The sequence below is a fragment of the Danio rerio genome, chromosome 19 (assembly GCF_049306965.1).
Source record: "Danio rerio strain Tuebingen ecotype United States chromosome 19, GRCz12tu, whole genome shotgun sequence".
NCBI lineage: Eukaryota > Metazoa > Chordata > Actinopteri > Cypriniformes > Danionidae > Danio > Danio rerio.
Window position 1 is genome coordinate 11,471,054 of NC_133194.1, and position 21,383 is coordinate 11,492,436.

Sequence of the window (21,383 nt, forward strand, 5' to 3'; positions counted from 1 at the left end):
AGAAAACAAACGAGACTTCTTGACTGACATAAGCATTTAAAATAAAATGGCTGCTCTGAGTAAGAATAGACTGCATAATGAATAACTGATGATGGACTCTTGAAACTGAGGTGGTTATTTACTTAAAATTCGATGTACTGTTGTAATTTATTTCCCTTACGTTACAGTTACCATACTTGGACATGTTCAGGTGATGTATTTCAAGACATATAATAAGTTTTTGTCCTCAAAGAGCTAGCTTCCTTGCGCATCACATCTGTTTTGTTTTGATGTATTTTTTGACTGTTGTAGACTAATATGTGGAGCTGTAATGGAGGTCAAAACATAGCTGGAACTGGGCTACTTTAGTGGCGCGGTTTCCCTGGAAAATCATCAACCATTCAACATATACAGTGAAGGCCGAAATTATACCTCTTGTAAATTCTGACTTAAAGTTTTTGTTCAAATGTAAATAAAAGCTGAGAAATAGTCTATAACAACGCCTCTCAAAAATCGTCTTAAGCCTGTGTCATTTTAGGTAAAACAACAACAACAAAAATGTGCTGGTTGAATAAAAGTAACTTTGAAATTTGCCAGGGGTTTGAATAGTTTCGGGTTGACATTATTTCAGCCCTTACAGAAAAGTTTTGAGTAAACACTGCAAGGCATAGACTAATCTTGCATATTAATATAAAGCAGTTCTTGATATTGTTAATATTCGAGACTTACTCATTTCCATGTTCAATGTTATTTAAAGTTTTAGGTTTATTTAAAGTTAGTTTATCTGATAGTATTTTGTAAAAACAAAGTTTAAAAAGTTTGCTTGTCACATTCAATAATTAGGTTAGGAAAATAATACGGTAACACTTTACAATAAGGTTCATTAGTTAATGCATTTACTAACATGAACTAATCATGAACAATACATGTACAGCATTTATTAATCATAATTGAACATTTATTAATGCATTATTACCATCCAAGTCCATCCTTGTTAACATTAGTTAATGCACCATGAGTTTACATGAACTAACAATGAACTACTGTATTTTCATTAACTAACATTAACTAACATGAATAAATACTGTAGTAAATGTATTGTTCACTGTTTGTTCATGTTAATAAATGCCATAATTAACATTAACTAATGAACCTTATTGTAAAGTGTGACCAATAATACTTCTTTGCATCTTTTCTGAAAATTATATTATTGCAATTATTTTTATTATTCTAAGACATATAGTCATATTTGCAGATTTTTTTGGGGTGCACAAAAGTGTTCTTGGAGTTTGGTATGATTACAGTTGAACTACTGAAGTCACGTGGATTCTTTTGACAATGTTTTTGATTTCTTTTATGGACAATATTTGAACATTAGTTGCTGTCTGTGGAGGATGAGGGAGCTCTCAGAATTAATCTAAAATAACTTTATTTGTGATTCGAAAATAAAAGAAGATCTCCAGGAAAGACATGAGGGTGAGTAATTAAGAACATCATTGCATTTGTGTGTGAACTATTCATTTAATTAATTTAACATTCTCGATATGAACAATTAAAAATATAAACAATGCAAGAGTCACCAGAACCAAGGAAGTGCTTTTCAATGATCTTGAATTTATTCATTTAAATTGTGCACTTTCACAGGTAACACCACAGGTTTACCATAGCTGGTTAAATAAATAAATAAATAAATAAATCTGTAATACAAAATAAAACTGTAACTGAATGTATAACTATAGCCTATGCGGAAATGTATGCTTTCTTCATACATTTTTCAATGCAATTGAATTATGGTGATTCTTGTCTTCCAGCAACCACTTCCTATAGATAAACTGTAGGATTAATACAATAAAAACATTAGATCCAACAGTAAACTCTGATTAAAAATAAAATTAAACATCTTACAACATTTATCAGAAAGAAAACAGTGACGAAGACCTCAATAAATCATCTTACAGAAAAACAAGAATACATTTTTCTCTTCCTCCATCCTCTAATATTGCTAACTTACACCAATAAATTAACAATGCCCAATAAATACTGTGTACAGGGGCGGACTGGGACAAAAATTCAGCCCTGGCACTGTTGCCACATCAGCCCACATTACCACACCACCACAGCCCCGCCCACGGACACGCACATTTACTATTTATTTTGGTGTTAAGATGGTGAAATAATATGACATTTTTGCCAAGATTTTGATTATGTCCAGGTAACTTTGGATTGGGTCGGCCCATCTTGAAACCAGGCGGCAGTTGCCGATTGGGCCAAATGCTTAACATTTATTATTACTTTTTTTTTTTTTTTTATTAACATCATCTTAATATCACATCTAGAAAGAGATAAAAGCTGTCTGCACTTAAAAACAATACATATTATTATTAAAAAAAAAAAAAAACTGATCGGCCCACATTTAAAAGTTGGTCCGGCCCTTCTGGCATTTGCCAGAATTGCCAGATGGCCAGTCCGCCCCTGACTGTGTATGATCGTCACTTGCTGCGTCGCTCTGACATTTGATACTTGTCACAGAACAGATCAACTCCAAACCAAACAACATACATAAACGTTAAAAATGTTGGTCAGTTACTTGTAACTACACCACGTACCTCTTCTTCACATGACCAACTAAAAAAGGGTAAAAATGTGCATCACTGAAACCATCGTATCACTACAAGCCACGTTTTGATTTGCCATTAATGAAATGTTTGTCTCTGATACAATATACAGACAAATGCTGGTTGTGCAAACTAATTGTTATGATGGGGTCTGTTATTTTTACAATACAGATTTGGGAATATACATGCAGTTTTGTTCAGGGGAAGCTGAAGTCTTCAAATGATTTGGGTTGTAAGATCATTCATGTTGTTTCAAAGATCTCTTCAAATGTTAACGTTAAGACAGGTTTATTTGACCAAATATACAATATAAATACAGCTTTTCTCCTTGAGTACATATTTTCAAAATTAAAATCCTTACTGTGACAGCTTAAAGACGACTCTCATGTGGAGAATGTTCAGGTGTGATTTTTTTTTCACAGACTTCAACAAAGTGTAAATATCTTGATGGCTCTGAGGGTCTCGTCGATCATATCTGATCTTTATTTTGGATTCTCCATTGGATTTAAGTCAGGTGATTGGCCGGGCCATTCTACAGCTTGATTTTCTTTCTCTGAAAGCATTTGAGAGTTTCATTGTCTTGTTGAAATGTCCACTCTAGTTCCATCTTCATAATCCTGCTAATGTAGGTATTAGACTGAAGCACCTGGTATTGATTTACAATGAAGAAGGGCAGAGAGTTGCTGAAGAACTACTGAGAGATTTCAGCAGCTGTCTGGGCTTTCACTGCCTTTCTGCACATCCCTTTCTTCATGCGTTTAATACTTTTTCCCTGCATCATTTCATTTTGTTAGACATAACTTCATTTGTGAACTAATTAGATTTGTTTGCTTTTCATATATGTATTAAGGTTGGGTCAATACACGATGTCATCGTCTATCGCCAATGGTCGATAGACTTCACGATGCTATGCCGGCATCGCGTTCCTCCGCCCTTGCTCCCGTTGCAGCAGTAATCCGCTCGCGAAAAATACACACTTAAGACCCATTTGCAGTAATACGTTAGAATGAAAACGATCCGCATCCACATTGGTGTTTCACCTAGCATTTCTGAAAAGCCCTCTTTCCACACTATACCGCTGAAAACGCACATCACGTGACCACACACACACACAAACACACTGTGTCATGGGCTGCAGCGTATGCGCGCATCTGAGCTCCATCAGTCATGGGTGCTTTGAGCAGTGCATGTTGGACAGTTGATCAAGGATGTACCGCTGGATTGGATCTCACTATAGTTGTTAAACATGATATTTAATTAATCTGGTCTCTATCTAACGACTCTTCGGTCTTTTAAATCTATCCGCAGTGTCAGTACACTGCTTCAATCTTTCGCTTTCACGCTTTTACTTAGTAATTTCCTGTGGAAAAAGTGATTGACAGGTGGTAATTTGTGTGTAACTTATCTTTATTTATTCATAATTTGGTAATGAGTAAAACAAAGACTATGCTGGTCAGGTAGTTGAAACGGTAGGCTACAACTAATTAATTCGTTGTCAATTAATTAAGTATTCATAAATAATGAATTCACCACCGCCTACGACAACGATGCCATCGCCCATCGCAATGCTTCACATAAGACATTGTACGATGCCAAATGGGTCAACATCGCCCAACCCTAATATGCATTTCTTTGGTCGTTATCAACATACTCAGATAAATTTACATGTCTTTATAGTAACTTTGATCAATAAATAACTTCCTACCAATCGATCAATCTTTAAGACCACAGACATTTGAATGGTAGTTTATCCAAATCTGCTCTATTGCTCCAGCAGATCTTTCCTAAATCCTTCAAGAATGAGATCTTTATGGTTTCTAAAATATACTAAGAATTATAAACAAACAAACAAACAAACAAATAAATAAATAAATAAATAAATAAATCCATCAGTCACTCCATTATGTTGGAAAGGCCAGGAAATGCATGCTTTTTGTCTCAAAACATACGACTTACAGTATATTGTTGCTCAATAATATTTCAACATTTTCCACACATTTACACTCACACACCCACACACAAAATCATTTAGTACTAATGAACCGGGGTTGAAAACGGAGATGGGCTAGGGATGACTAAAATGGAGAACTCAAAAAATGTTATTTCCTTTCCCGGCTACCCCGGTTCCAGTGCCCCAAACCAATGAAGACTGATGTGTGACTGGAGCCTGTTGGGTACCAGACGTTCCTGCGAGAGACAGGGAGGAAAACTCACCAATAAAAGTGCCACCAGTGCTGGGTTGAAGCATGCTAGTCGCCATGGGAGGATTAGCCATGGAAAAACCAATATTAGGCACTGAGAGACTTGCATTCTGGGTTGCCATATTGATGACCGGCATCCCGAAAGCTTTGTTTATGGGCAACAGGCCACCGGAGCTGGATGTCATGGTGTTAAAACCAAAATAACTGCAGTTTGAAGGCTGTGCGGAAGAAGCGCCTGCACTGGATATATTGGCGCCCAGTGGAGGGATCATGCATGTGGCTGGCATATAACCTGGGAAGGATGAAACTGAAGTGTGCAAAACAAAAAGGGATGATGGGGGAGGGATGGATGGAAGGCAGTGGATAGCATATAGAAGCAGGGAAAAAGGTGGATGAGATAGGATCTACATCAACTACATACAGGTTATGATTCACATGACTATATGAAGTCTAGGCTTGAAAAACACTGCATCACAAACACCCAAAAAATAAACATGTACTATACAGTACTTCTCTCTCTCTCTTTCTCAAGTCGCTCTTATTGTCAATGTTTCTCTCTCTCTCTTTCTCTTTTTTCAGCCCTCCTTACCAGGGGCTTTTTGGGTTGGGATGGCGCTGAGAGGAGGCTGTTTGGGTTTGGGCTTGACTGACATAAGAGAGTCCAAGTCCACCAATGAAGCACCGTCTCCGAGGAAGGAGGACTTTTTAGTCTCTTCAGCAGGTTTTGTTGCGTTGTTACCTAGGGATAGAAAGAAATAAACTATTATTAGTGATAGCAAAAAAACATAAAGGTCCCTTGAAGTAAGAGTTAATTATCGTTTGGGGTTATTTTGAAACCAGTGCTAAATCAATACTTTTAAAACAGTACCTGTGCCAAAACAGTGCCTAAACCAATACTTTTAACCACAAAATTATTTGACGAAATGTTTTTTTAATCATTATTATTGAACAGTTTTGTTTTTGTTATTGTAATTATAAATTTAAAGTAAACATCAATTCACATTTTATATATTTGAATTGCGTTAATATATTTCTTTTGATCATTTGTTTGTTAGCATGAATGCAAGCTTAGCATTATGCTATTACACATTACATAAGCTTATCACTAAACTGTGAAAAAGCTGTCATCAAAATCAGGGTACACTTTTTTTCTGGGTTGGGGCTTATAACTACTTTTACATGGAAATCAGTGATCGAATGATTTGCCTTAATCTGAATAAGACAATAATAAGATTAAGGTGTTTACATGAGCTGCTTTTTAAATGTTACATTCATGATTTCCAGTTACATGTTATTTCAAATAGATCCATTAAGGTCATTGCGGCTGTGGTCCTTTAAAAGCTTGCTTCCAGAAATGATCAGATGTGCTCCAACATTAGGCACATTCAAATCAAGACTGAAAACACATCTGTTTAGCTGTGCCTTTACTAAATGAGCACTGTGCTGCTTCCGACAGATTGCACTATCATGTTTTTCTCTTCTTCTTCATTCTTTTATATCACATTTTACCTGTTTTTATGTTTTGTTCATTTTTATTATTTGTTTTTATTTTTATTTTTCTTGTTTCTTTTATTCTTGTTTATGTAAAGCACTTTGAATTGCCATTGTGTATGAAATGTGCTATATAAATAAACTTGCCTTGCCTTGCCTTTAAGGTAATCAAAAATCACTGTTTACATGGTAGACTAGAGTCTTTATCTAAGTATTGTCCTAATCATACTAAAATCAGAGTATTGGTGTCCATGTAAACATACTCACTGAAAATGCCAGATGATGTAACAAGCTTTCAAAGACTGTCCATTTCTCACCTTTAAGTTGATTCCATGAGCCCTCAAATTCCATAAGTTTGACGTGTTTCCCCCTTACACGCAACTTTTGTAAAGCATCTGCTGCATGTTGGTGTGTCAAAATCCTTGCTTGTAAAATATAGAATTACTTAAGAATGCTTAGATTAAGCAGATTAGATGAATGCGATCATGCGTGTTGATGAAGTGAGACGTTCACCGCATGTGCCGTACTGCACGCTGACAGTGTCTGTATCCCTCAAAGCTGTTTAGAATTAAATATTTAGAGATGGTGTGACACAATGCGTACTTATGTGTGTCTTTGATGCACCCCTTGATGCTTCTTACGTTCTTGTAGCAACACTAGTGGCAACGGAAATAGGCACCGAAATTCAGATGCTGATTCAGTCCGGTGCATACCGGTTACATTATGACCCGGTGACCCATAATGGCACCGGGTTTCAGTACCCAACCCTATTTGAAGTGCTTTGAAATGTGCATTTTTTAATTCGATATTTCACGTAATCTCAACCAATAAATAAAGAGAGGTTGGGACATAGAGTAGCCCCTCCCCTATTTAAAAAGCAGCCAATAGCATTTAGTTTTTAATCACAGCTTTGCCAGTGAGAGCGGTTGAGCTCATGCGCATTTAATGAAAAGCAAATGCAAAGCATCTTAAAGGGGCGGGGCATGTCAGATATAGACAGCATTTGATTGGTCAATAATTATTGAAAAACTGAAGTATGAGGTGACATGAAAATAATTATTAGTTCATTTAGGCGGAAGTAAAAAAAAATACAAGCTTTGAGTGTTTATATATTTTTTTATATTTTCTAAATGCAAATTTAGCACACTAGCTTATGAATACGCCCTGAAACAAACTTCTATTTAAATTTCATTCGACCTTAAACATCTCTTGCACTTACCAGGGCTAGGCTGAAGGACAATATACATCATGAGGATGCTGTGAAGTAGTAATGGCTGTTGTTGAAGCACTGCATTGTGAAGCTTCAAAACCTTGACAAAACTTTTGTTTCAAATCAGTGGATTTGAGTGTGAATAAAAATAAGCAAGGTCATGTGACTTCAGTAAACAGGGCTTCACTATGCCATAACTGTTTTGAAATCTATTACAAATTGAATGGTTCACCACTAGGGGGCGATGTGTAATACCATAAAATCCACGTGGATCCTGAGTTCACTCAAAAACAGCTCCCAGTGGCGAATCAGACAACAGGTTTTGTTGGTTTTACATGATTTCAGATCGGTTTTACTACAGTCGTAAAAATAAAAATAAAAATAAATAGTATTAGTAAATGGTTTCTTGGGGTGACACTGTGGCTCAGTGGTTGTTATTGTTTGCCTGTAATTTATATCATTTGGTTTGTAAACTAATGTGTGGAGGCTAAGACTAGTTAAAAAGTAACCATGTAAAATAAGATCAGAGACTGCAGAAATAAATGGAAAAAGAAATGTGATCCATTTAAATACCGTTCTCAGAGGAAACCCCCCAAGGGTCTGATTTCCCTCCATCTCCAAAAGGGTCATTATTGGTCATGGCATCGGCTGGTGCTGATGGGGCTCCCCAGGGGTCATTCGCAGTGGGAGGAGAAGATGCTGAGAGTAAAATACACAAGCATTAGTTTGGAAAAGTGAACTTGTAAGAGTATTTTCCTAAAATCATTTATGATTTTAGTCTTAAACTGTACCATTCATAAATACTACAGAAGCTACTCAATGACAACAAGCCAAAACTTTGCTAAATTTGGCATTAATTCCCCAGACTAGACAGTAAAAGCTCATTATTACTGGACAATGTGATGTACTGCACCTGCCTTTTTCCTTCAATCCAGTCTAATTCTCACCTGCTGTTCCCCAAGGGTCATTATCTGCTTTTGAAGCATCGCCAAACGGATCAGACGTGGCGGATGATGCCTCCAGCGGCGCCCCCCAGGGGTCAGAGGCCGCCGGTGCTGAATCCTTTACACTCTCTGATGGTGCCCCCCAAGGATCAGCTGTTTTCCCGTCAGAGTCTTTCGGCGATTCAGCTGAAGCCCCCCATGGGTCATTTTTCACTGGGGCTTTTTCCTCTGGTACTCCAGCAGAGTCACCCCATGGGTCGCCGGCGGCAGGTGGAGAACTCTTCTCTGCATTTGTAGATTCCCCCCAAGGATCATTGGAGACGGGTGAAGAATCGTTATCGGCAGATTCTCCCCATGGATCATTGGATGGGGGTGCGGATCCGTTTGTCCCATCAGCTGATCCTCCCCAAGGGTCATTGGTACCCGGGCTGGATTTCTTCGCCTCGCCGGACGGAGCCCCCCACGGGTCGTTGGTAGCAGATTCGTTGGATGGTTCAGACGGGGCTCCCCAGGGGTCCGAGCCAGACGGAGGCTGTGCTGTCGCTCCTTTTTCCCAGAGATCTGGCTCCGTGTCTCCTTCCTTCGCCTGAGTGCAGAAATATTCATTCAGTCAGTCATGAATATAATGTTACACTCAACATAATATCACTCTAACTTTGAATAAATTGTGTGTGTGTGTGTGTGTGTGTGTGTGTGTATATATATATATTATTATTTATATATATTATTACAACCTTGCATGGCTTACTTTAAAGACATAAATTCGACAGGAAAAAGTCAAATTGAAGAGGATTAGACCTAATAAGTTTAAAACAGAAGATTATTATTATTTTATTTAAACTTTTTATCATTATTATTTATTATTGTATTTATTTTTGTGTTCTTTTTGTAATTTAAATTTTATTCTAATATAATTATTATTTTTCTATTTTATTTATTTATTTTTTATAATATTAATCTATTATCTCTATATTTATATCTGGATTGTTTGTATATTGCATGCTTTATTGTCAATTGTGGTGTAAATGTTAGACCAAAGTTGTTTGTAAGTTGTTGTGCTTTTTGTTGTTTTTGCACAATTGACAATAAAGCATGCAATATACAAACAATCCATATATAAATATCGTGATAATAGATTAATATTATAAAAAATAAATAAATAAAATAGAAAAACAATAATTATAATAGAATTAAATTAAAATTACAAAAAGAACACAAAAATAAATACAATAATAAATAATAATTTTAAAAAGTTTAAATAAAATAATAATAATCTTCTGTTTTCAACTAAATTGGTCTAATCCTCTTCAATTTGACTTTTTCCTGTCGAATTTATGTCTTTAAAGTAAGCCATGCAAGGTTGCTAGATTTTATAGAATTTGTCTTTTTAGGTAGAATCAGATTTTCTCCAGTTCCATTTGCTTCATTACATCCCTCATCAGATGTATATATGTATGAGCTTCTTTCTGTTTCCAGTTTAATAATATTAACCTTTGTGCTAGTAGACAGACAAATGGAACTATAGTTTGTCCAGTATTGTTTTTAGCTATCTCGAAATCATTAACGCCTAGAACTGCTATACAGGGATATGGATGTATCGGCTTATGACCTGTTTTTGAGAATGTTAGAAATATTTTTTCTCAGTACCATGATAATTATGGGCAGCTCCAAAACATATGAGCCAGTGCTGCCGGTTATAGCCCATACCCATTACATGCAGGGTCCACTTCTGGAAATATCTTATTAAGTTTTTGTTTGGACCTATGTAAATGATGTATTACTTCAAATTGCATGAGGCCATGCCTGGCGCATACCGATGATCTGTGGATTAGTTTAAGGGATTATTCCTATTGCTCGTTGGTGATTTCAACACCTAAATTTGCCTCCCAGGAGGATCTTAGGTATTCTAAAGTTGCTGTGTTTGTTAATTGGAAGAGCATTCCATATATATATGAAATACCCCCCTTTTTATTAGGGTCACGCAAAATTATCGTTTCCATAGATGACTGATTCGGGGAATTAGGTTACAGTGGGTTGTTTTGTTTCACAAAGTTTCGTACCTGTAAATATTTTTAAAAACTGGACAGAGGTAAATTGTGTTTACTTTGAAGTTGCTCAAATGAAGGAAACATTTGATCAATAAATATGTCTATAAATAAATTGTATATTTTTAAGAGTAAAAAGATTCGATGTTGAATCTCAAAAGCTGTGAATTGTGATGAAGGGGAGTGATTCACATGGCTTTTATATTACACAGATCGCCCTCCAGTGGAGAAACATTGAACAGGATTAATTTCAAAAGCATTTCAAAACAGTTACACTGTAAAAAGTCATTCTGTGACCTTGTATATTTCATTAAATTTAATATGTACACCTCATTTAATAAAATAATAATTTCCTGTTTTTAGGCCATTTTTTTCGCTTTGAAATTACTTTAAAATGTCTGTAATAAAATCTAATCAATTTAATTATAAGAATTTATGTGTTATCTAAAAAAAGAAAATATTGATTAAATCCAACTTGATTAAATGTTCAAATTCACAGTCATTTTCTGTTACACCGATCAATAATTAAATCAATAACTGGTTAAAATTAGCTAATTTTTTAAGTACTGTTTGCAGTTACTTATTTTAAATGACTAATTTTAAATAAGATAATTAAACTAATTTTAACTTAACCCATAATTGTTGAATTTAATTAATAATATTGCTCTTCAATTTTATTGGGTAGATATAGGGTATTATTTTTTACAGTGTATGACATACACCAAGCATCATTTACACTCACCAATTTTGAAATCCAGCCTTTTTTGCGCCCCATGATGCTTTGTGTGAATTACAACTGTAAACAATTAGTAAAGTGTTTTATAACATAAGTTGGTACAATGAGGTGCTATTTATTCATCTCATAATTCATTAATCTAATATTAAAATTGAACTAATTAACATAAACCCCATAAAGAACCCCCAAAACTGAGACGATTCTTTCTGCAGCTAAATTTATAGTAATTTTGATATTACTTTACTGTAGGGCAGTGGTTTCCAAAGTGGTGGTCTGGACCACATTGGGGGGCGAGTGGGGTCGCAGGACAATGATCAGGAATCTTTGGTAATTTTCAAAAATCAAATTCATTTTATTAAACTACTAAAATGCCTATATTTCATCCATAACCTACAGAAAAAAAGTAGTTATAAGTTACATTAAAAAAATTTAGGCAATCAGCCTTTTGATTTATTTTTTTGCGGAAGGTTTTTTGTGATTACATTAAATTAAAGACACAGCAAATTGATTTAATGGCACCAGGTTAAACTTTCTGACGCCACACATACATCAAAGTGGATAAAAATAGAGCCCAAAGTGTTCACCGACTTTTAAAACGTTCAACAGCACATGTATTTAATCTGCACACACTGAATCGAAATTGTGAATTGCATCAAGATCATGTGAATCAGAATCGAATCAAGTCAGTAAACTTTAAACAAATACTGAATAGTTTCTCTGAGCAGTTGATCTCACCCGTCTCTCTGCTTCTTTCCTCTCCGCCTCCAGGCGTTTCTGTTCTTCTTTTTTCCTGGCCATCTCAGCGGCCAGGTCTGCCACTGAAGGTATGTTGTCCAGGGAGGGCAGCCCTGTATAAGGTGGGATCTCTGGCTTTTCCTTCTCTGGTACCGTAGCAGAGGATACTGAGATGAAACAGGAAACATCAGAGATGGAAAATTAATAATAAAAAAGGCCATTACTGTAATGTTTTAGGTGAGAAATACTTTTGCTCTGCAAGGATGAATTAAGTTGCCAGAAAAGACTTAAATAAGCTTATACTTCTTTTAAAGACCAAAAAAATACAAATAAATCTTTTAAACTTTTTATTTACCATCTAAAATTGTTCAGATCTTTACAAAAATATTAAACAGCACAAAAGATCTCAACTGTAATAATAATAATAATAAAAATAAATAAATAAATAAATAAATAAATAAATAAATAAATAAATAAATATATAATAACTGTTTTGGGACAATAATCATATTAGAAAATAAATGACTAATTGTCCATTAAAGATAATGCTATAACTTGTAAAAACGTTTTTGATCAAATAAATTAAGCATTGGTGAGCAGAACAAACGTTAAAATACATGAAAAATTCTACCAATGTTGAGCCAACATCTTAAACCAGGGGTCACCAATCTCGATCCTGGAGGGCCGGTGTCCCTGCAGGGTTTAGCTCCAACTTGCCTCAACACACCTGTCTGGGTGTTTCAAATATACCGAGTAAGACCTTGATTAGCTTGTTCAGATGTGTTTGATTAGGGTTGGAGCTAAAATCTGCAAGACACCGGCCCTCCAGGAACAAGTTTGGTGACCACTACATCATATTGACGCCAAATACTGACATTTATTCCTCAGGTACGACAACCAAAGTCTAACATCTGATAGACGTCATAGTGGTAACGTCCACACAACGTCAAGCTGTAACATCATTGAAAGCTGACAGCAGACATTGGTGTTTCGTTGGTTTTAGGTTGGCCGTTGGACATTGACGTTGGCCTGACATTGAGTTCTGACGTTGAAGGAATTTTTGATGATTTCAACTTTGTCCTATGCATTAATAAACTAATCCCAATACTAGACTAATTCATTTCCAAAAAAACAGCAGTGTCCTCATGACGTTAGGGCACAACGTCAATATAATGGCAGGTTAACATCTTGTGCCTGCAGGGTGTTTAAGACCATTACGGTCATCATAGAGAAAACATCCGTCATCTTATCATCTGTGACATGCATCTAAACAGTCCCTGGGTCAATGCGTGTAAAGATTTTGGACATCTTCTAGGGCACTTTTAATGCTTCCAGTTTTTTGCATTTATAAATCATCCATATCTTGAGGAAGTTCATTATTATGCGATTTACCTTCTGTGTAAAACAAAAATGTAAATAGTAAAACACTTAAAAACAAAAGAGTTCTGCAGCTTGTTCAAACTACTCATTTAAAATGAGCTGAAATGAAATAATTCTTGAATTTTTTGGGGACAACTTGTTTTATGTTCGATCCATTTAAATTTGAAAAAACAGTTAACTTAATCGATTTGTGTTGGGACAACATGAAGGAGTTGTGTGGAACCCAGCATTTTTGTCAGTGTAGTGTTGTTATGAGTCTTACCATTGGGAGCCTTCGTCAGCTTGTCTTTTGTCTTCATAGCAAAATCTCTCTCTTCTTTCCGCTTCTCCTCATCCTCGATCAGCACCATTACTATCTTAGCCTTCTCTCTTACATTCACCCCCTACAAAAAGAGCAAATTTATTAATGATCAGGTTTCAGACCTTTCATATAACCGTCAAGAGTGTAAGAGAATGTGGAAGAATTGAATATTTTTCAGTACCTGGTCTTTTCCATCCTTGTCTGTGAAGCGATACTCAGATAAAGCTTTGATAATGTGGATGTTCTCCACACTCTGCTGAGGGACTCGGTCGGAGCCTGTTTTCAACAGATACTCAAGTAGAGTTAAAGCCTGTTGAAGAACCCAAATGAAAGAAAAGAAATCAGTCTTTTGAATGGTATCCATAATCCCGGACCAGGCCGTATTCTGAGCTGATGCTGTTGTGATCATGAAGGAGCGTAGAGCGCGAGACTGATTCCTAAAAAGGCCACAGTGACAGACAAGTCTCTGCATTGATCCTGTGGGCCAGGCTGAACACACGCCGGTGACCTACTCAACCCTGCAGTTCTCCACGATGTCCAGCGTTCTCCAGCCCCGACACCTAGACTGCAGCTTTGCACAAGAAGTTTGGCCAGAGGAGGAATTTTACCCAACTGAGCCTGGTTTATCTCAAGTTTTTTTTCCTTCACTTACGTCAATTGGTGAAGTTTGTTCCTCACCACTATCACCACTGGCTTGCTTAATTTGTGGAGCTGCGCATCGATGGATTTGCTCTTCAGTGTTTTCGACTTTGAGCAGTGAAAATTAAACCACACTGAACTGAATTAAACTGAACTTCAACTCAGAAAACTGAACTGACACAGTTTCAATGTCCTAAAACTAAAAATGTTTTAGCTGCTTTGACACAATCTACATTGTAACAGCGCTATAGAAATAAACGTGAACTGTATTGAATAGGATTACAGATGAACCACTGAAGTCACATGGAATGTTTTGACAAGGTTTTTGTTTAATTTTCTGGACTTTGAATATCTCAGGATGTTGTAAATATAGCTAAGTAAGATTACATCTTACATAGTATGGAGCTAATATAATGGCAAAACAATCTGAATTTGAATTATTGACAATTGTAATTTAATAAATCGGAATTTTATCTGCCGTTAAAAATGTCTTTATTTGAAATCAGAAATTGAATATTGAACATCTGAAATGTAAGACAACTGAACTTTTCAAGGCTGAATTTTTTTCTGTACGCAGTTTCAACCTTCTGATTTTTTTGTGTTCTGAATTCACAGACTGCAGACATTCAGTCAAATTTTCAAGATGGGAAGAGTAGACGATCACCAAAAAGTCAAACTAAGCATTTTGGCCAATCACAGAGCTGCGTGAGTTTACTGGTGTATGTTAGGCTCAGGAGGACACTATTCTACTGCAAACTGGCTATTGGGGCTCAACTATTTTCAGTAGTTAGTGTAATAAATATATACATGCTTCAGTGAACCAAATTCATTTAATACATTCAATTACATATCATTGGCATTTTTATTTACGTTTTTTGGTGTTTTGAGGGATAAAGAGCTGATTCAGACCTATACTGTAACCTCTTATAGGTTGTTTCAGCATACACAGGGATCTTACACCTTTACCAAAGTCACATTTAAGGGATTTTCAAGCTTTTTCCAGCATTTTACAACTCTGGTAAAGTACATATTTGCATGCACACACTTATTTATCAAATTATATAAGATGCTATTTGTTACAATATTCTATAGCAATTGTCGATGATTCAAATGAACACAATTTAAATACAGATTGTTTTGGCATATTATTAGCTCCATAAAATAGCTTCATTTGTGTTCTAAAGATCGAAGGTCTCAGGGGTTTGGAATGACATGAGGCGGAGTAATTAATAACAAAATTTTCATTTTTGGGTGAACTACTATTTTAATCACTGAAGAGCTATGAAGATCTTTCTTTTACTGATGTCTTTAAGAAAAATAACTGACATCCAAATAGGGCTCTAGTCAATGTTAACTTGATCTGCAAGTCTTAACAGTAGTCTTTAAATTATACCATGATCAGCTATGGCTTCTCAAGAAAAAAAAAAAGAAAAAAAAAAGTTGCCTAAACTTTCTCATTTCTGGGTTGCAGTTGGTAGGGGATTCATTCATTCATTATCTTTTTGGCTTAGTCCCTTTATTTATCTGCAGTCACCACAGCGGAATGAATCGGCAACTTATCCAGCATAAGTTTTAGGCAGCGGAAGCCCTTCCAGCTGCAACCCTCTGGAAAAGTTGGAAGAGCATCCATTGCGTAAAACATATTACAGAATAGTTGGTGGTTCACTCCACTGTGTCAACCCTCGATAAATAAGGGATTCATCTGAAGAAAAATTAATGAATGAATGAAGTGGCCTAAACTACATTAAAAAAAACATTAAAAAGTTTTGTTCTCTACTATTGATGAGTGATGTGCAAAAACCCAGCAAATGAAATTTACAAATAAATACATGTATGCATCTTTTTTTTTTTTTAACTATACACATATATTTATGCATCTAACAGTTTATTTATATATTTCAGAATTTATTTACTGAATTAATTCTGATTAAGGGTGGTTACCATATTAGAAAGTTAAACCTTTCAAATTAATTTACATTTATAACTGAAATGGAGTTTTAAAATAAACCAATTAATCAAAGGCTGCACCTACTGTACAATATCATTTACATCGTATCATAGTGAAGCCCTTTCACACTTAATTCCATTATAAACTTACATTGTATTTGTTTTCTATTTTGGAGTTGAACATGCTCCAAAGGCCAGTTATACAAAAACGAGTTTAACAAACAAAGTAAGTTTCTGGTCGACAAAAATCAAACAAATCCAACCTAGTTAAGATCAGGTTCAGTTGTTTCACACCGCTTAATATAAAGCTTTTGCAGCAAAAATTTGAGAAGGCAAATTAAAGATAATATAATTATATAAATGCTAATCTAATCAACTGATTTTAATAATGTAGGTTCACCAACAGCTCATGTTAAAAACTTCCGATATTAAAATACATTTACATTTATGTGATAATGTCTTATATAACCATTGTTAATTGAAAAAATCAAAACTATTTGAACTATTTTATAATTCATATAAAATAAAACTTAGCCACAAATTAAATTTTGATTAAAAGGCTTTAATTTGCATTGGATATACAGTAGGGCAAATAAGAATTGAACACGTCACCATTTTTCTCAGAAAGCATATTTCTAAAGCTGCTGTTGAGTTAATTTTTTCACCAGATGTTGGTAACAACCAAAGAAATCCATATATGCAAAATAAACAAATCTAATTAGATTACAAATGAAGTTATGTGTAATAAAATGAAATGACACAGGGAAAAAATAATTGAACACATGAAGAAAGCAGGGTGAAAGCCCAGACAGCAGCTGAAATCTCTCAGTAGGTATTCAGCAACCCTCTGCTCCTCGTCATTGTAAATTAATACTAGCTGCTTAGGTCTAACATCCACATTAGCAGGATGATGAAGATGAAACCAGAGTGGACATTTCAGCAAGACAATGATCCAAAACACAGCAAAAGAAACTATTAAATGCTTTCAGAGAAAGAAAATCAAGCTGTAGAATGGCCCAGCTAATCCCCTGACTTGAATCCAATAGAAAATCCAAAATAAAGATCAGATTTGAAAGACGAGACCCATAGAACCATCAAGATTTTACACTATGTTGAAGTCTGTGAAAAACTAAAACCTGAGCAATTCATGTGACTCCATTCTCCATATGAGAGGCATCTTTAAGCTGCCATCACCAAAAAATCATTTTATATGAAATATTAAATACATTTCAGTAGTTAATACTTTCTCCTTGTGCCATTCCATTGTTATTACACATAACTTTTTTCAGATTTATTTTGCTTTATTTTTTCTTTGTATTGTTTGGGTTTTTACCAAAATATGGTTCAATTCCATGTCAAAAGCTCCTTTAAAAATATCATTCCCACGAAAAAAAACATGACGTGTTTAATACTTACTCCCCTGCACATGCAACTTTTTTCACACCTGATTGGTCTAGTTTGGATTTGCAATCTCCAAATAGCTCAGAATAAAACTTGCTCTGGTTAGGTGTAGTGTTAGCTACCTTGACAACAAAATCCAATTAAAACTAACCCACCTTCTTGAGCCCAAAAACTCAGCGTTTGCTCAAACCAAACACAAAATTACCAGGGTAAAAACAAAACTGGCTTTGTGCAAAAGGTTTCAAAATAAAGATATTGCTATTGCAACCAAGAATAAAGTTATTTCTTTTGCAATGTTTTTGGGAAAAACGTTTTACTATATTAATAGTAATAATAATAGCAAAAAAGCTAAATACTTCCACTACCATTACTACTACTACTACTACTAAATTAAATACACTATTCCTATGTGATGTTTCAATAGCAAACACTGCTTAAAAACTTAATCTCTCTTTTTGCATCTCTCTCTCTTGCTCTCTCAACAGTACACAAAGCCATAGGTAAACATCAGAGCATGAAACACCATGGCATTAAAGCTGAATGGAAAATCCAGCCTGCACAAGCTCAAACACTGCAGCAGCAGCAGCGACGGTCCTGCTGACAGGAGAGACTCAGCCACCGATCAGGTAACCGGATCACAAAAACGATCACTTGCTATAAATATTCAATCAGTCTGAGTAGGCAAGCAAGCTTCGAATCTGGTTCCCTAAACCCGACGACCGTTTTCTTCAGTTCTCTATACTTCCCTCACCTTGTACACATGCCTCCAGTTCTTGTCATCATTGAGACGTTTCCATAGCATGGCCAAAATCTCATTGCAGGCCACCACATTATAGGTCAAGTCCGAGATGTCGGACATCTGAGAGCTGGAAGGCCCCCAGGGGTCATTAGAGGTCGCTTCTCGAACCTACACAACATATGTAAAACATACGATGTAAATCTCTGAGCAGTAAAGTACTGGTAGCACCAACAGAGGTCATCTATAATCATTGTAGCAGTATCCACAACAACAACATGCCTTTTTATTCTGCTAAATGTTTTATTCTGTTTTATTTGCATCCTGCAGTTTTGTTATTAGCCGGTTTAAACGCTTGAACTCAATATGTGTTTTGATTGGCTGAATATTTTTAAAATTCACAATTAAAATGTAAACAAATCAGAAAAACCTGCAATAAAACATCATTTATGCGTGTTGTTATTGTCATAGTTGTGCTGACATCTGTGCTATTCTTTTGTATTTTTAATACTGTATATTTATTCCAATTTTACCAAGAACATACCCTAATTTATTGTCAAAACAAAGTCATCTGCACTGGAAAGCAACGCCATATTCAATATTACATACAACCATTTCTCCACAATATTTATGAATAAAAAAATGGATTAAGAACTGTTTCTCACAATATTTGCAACATAAAACAAAGGAAATTGTATCCAACAATGCAACGATCTTTAACTTGTATTGTCAAAAATAAACAATATCAGTTGATTCCACGGTTTTTAACTTTAAAAAAGATTTTCATAGATCAAAATTTAGGTGGGTTCCACAATTCAATATGAACTACACTGTGTTTATCATACATTTTTCTATACTAGTTGGGGTTAAAGCTTTGTATATAACTATTGTATACGTATACATACACACATGTAATTCAGAAACCTCTTTGTGAAGATTTGAAAGTGTTGAAGGGTTTGAAGAGTGCGACAACTGAGCTTTGAAGAGATAAGTGAAACTCACCTTGACCTCTGCTTCAGAGAAGTTCTGAACGAGGTTTTTCAGTTGTCGTCGCAGCATTGAGTGAGTCATGATGGCAGTTTTGTCCTAGACCTGTTCAAGAATAACAAAATTTTATAAAATACAAAAAACTTAAATTACATAACTTATAAAAGTTGGTTGATTATTGCTAATCGTTGCAATTACAGTGCATGGATCAATACAATTGCTCAAAAATATTCTTTTATATCTTTGGGGATAAGAAAACAGTGTCTTTATAATTTTGCGTTAATGGTTTTGCTATTGGCCATTTCATAATAGAATATATATATATATATATATATATATATATATATATATATATATATATATATATATATATATATCCATTATGATACTATGATAAATACTAATCATTACTAGATATGCTATCAATTATGATTTTTTTTCTATTTACATTTTGTTTATTCACATGCAGTTAATATTTTCACATATTCAATTTATTTTCGTTTAAGATTTCACGATTTTGTTGTTTTGCAATTGTTGCAAGCTTTTTAAAGTGTCTACATAGCTTGTATTGTCATGTTAATTTATTTTTAGTAGTTCTATGTTCTTTAATGAACTAAATGCAAAGACAAATGTTGCCTTCACAATAAAGCTGAAATGGAATTGATATTTTATTTAGAATAAAACTTTTTATGGTTTTACTTAACTACAATAACCCTAAACAAAGCATAAGACAAACTTATTATTGATCAATTATTAACAACAACACATATACAATAATAGTAATAACACATATAATATATATCTTATATCTTATACTTATAATAACATTTTCCTCAACTTACCTGCTATTAAAAGATGTTGGAATGACTGTTCACTGAATTTCTCAATTGACCAGCACTTCAGTCCATGAGCAACTCTATGGCAACTTTATGGCATATAAATCATAAATGTGGGGGGAAATCTGAAACAAGATTTTGATGAAACAGTTACATTAAAAAAAAAAAAAAACATGGGGTAAAGGTATTTCTATTGGAATTCTGAAATATACAACATTTTTGTAAAATGTAATACTATTGATTTGTAATATAAACATCCTCTGAATCAACATCACACTGCCATCAAAACAATACTTAAGCTATTTCCATCAGCAAATCAATCTGCCATTTACATTATGATCCAAATGATGGCTGATTTCTGAAGCTGGCAGACATCTCATCATTGATGCATAAACACAAAGATAACGTGTGCTTGATGGCATCACATGATGTTGATGATGATGATGATAACACAAATTAAATGATAGTCATATTCAATAAAAAAGCGAGACTGTCGCATCACACAGGTCTGATCGTGCCCTGACTGCAATCTGACACCTGCAGAAGCTCATATTGGTTTGCTGAATGAAAGCCATCGCCTTAAAAACACGAGAATAATAATACATGAATATACACTGCGCCTTAGCCACAGATATATATATATAGAGCATCGCTTCTTACGTCAGCTCGGCGACAAAATGTCTGATTGATGAAGATAATATATAACTGTATATTTATATTACTATACCAACCTTTTTGGAGAATGGACGGGAGAGAAGATGAGAGGCTTTTCCAGAGCCTAGCGGAAATTTCCGCTTCCGTTTTACGGCTACCTGTCAAAAAACGAACGCAGCGGAAGCCACCCCGCTGAATTATTCATGAGGTGGGAGGGGCTGTATGCAACCACTAATCCGCTGGAATGTGAATATTAATGATCAGGCGTGGCTATATGTCTTACGCTAAAACCCACAAGGGTAAACAAACCCAGTTTTTGTTTTAGTTCCTTTTTTAATGAAAGCCTATCAAAATAATAACAAATTATCCTGATTTCGAGAATGTTAAACATGAGTCACCCGGTTTGCAAAAAAAAAAAAAAAAAGCCAAGGGGATGCGAACAGAAAATGACAAATCCGCCGATCCATACTTCATGCTTGCGCGTGCACTAATCCCGATTTCCATAACAATGAGTCGATCCATTCACCCGGAGATCTGATGACGCGT

At 35.1% G+C, this 21,383-nt stretch overlaps 1 protein-coding gene across 3 annotated transcripts; it reads right to left on the minus strand.

Annotated features, from left to right (window-relative positions):
- Positions 1-1,573: 1,573 nt before the first annotated feature.
- On the minus strand, positions 1,574-21,060 carry epn1b (epsin 1b). Of its 3 annotated transcripts, XM_073931205.1 has the most exons (11): positions 20,915-20,979; positions 20,190-20,308; positions 19,363-19,452; positions 18,376-18,531; positions 13,819-13,947; positions 13,599-13,719; positions 11,957-12,123; positions 8,444-9,026; positions 8,070-8,195; positions 5,385-5,534; positions 1,574-5,102 (listed from the first exon to the last, which is right to left on the minus strand). In XM_073931205.1, the coding sequence occupies exons 3-11, from the start codon at positions 19,429-19,431 to the stop codon at positions 4,684-4,686; spliced, it is 1,920 nt and encodes a 639-aa protein (XP_073787306.1). In that variant the 5' UTR covers positions 19,432-19,452; positions 20,190-20,308; positions 20,915-20,979; the 3' UTR covers positions 1,574-4,683. The 3 variants fall into 3 exon arrangements, with proteins under 3 accessions (XP_073787306.1, XP_073787307.1, NP_001122248.1); XM_073931206.1 differs by lacking the exon at positions 18,376-18,531; NM_001128776.1 differs by having other exon boundaries at positions 4,641-5,534; positions 20,915-21,060.
- Between the last annotated feature and the right edge of the window lie 323 nt (positions 21,061-21,383).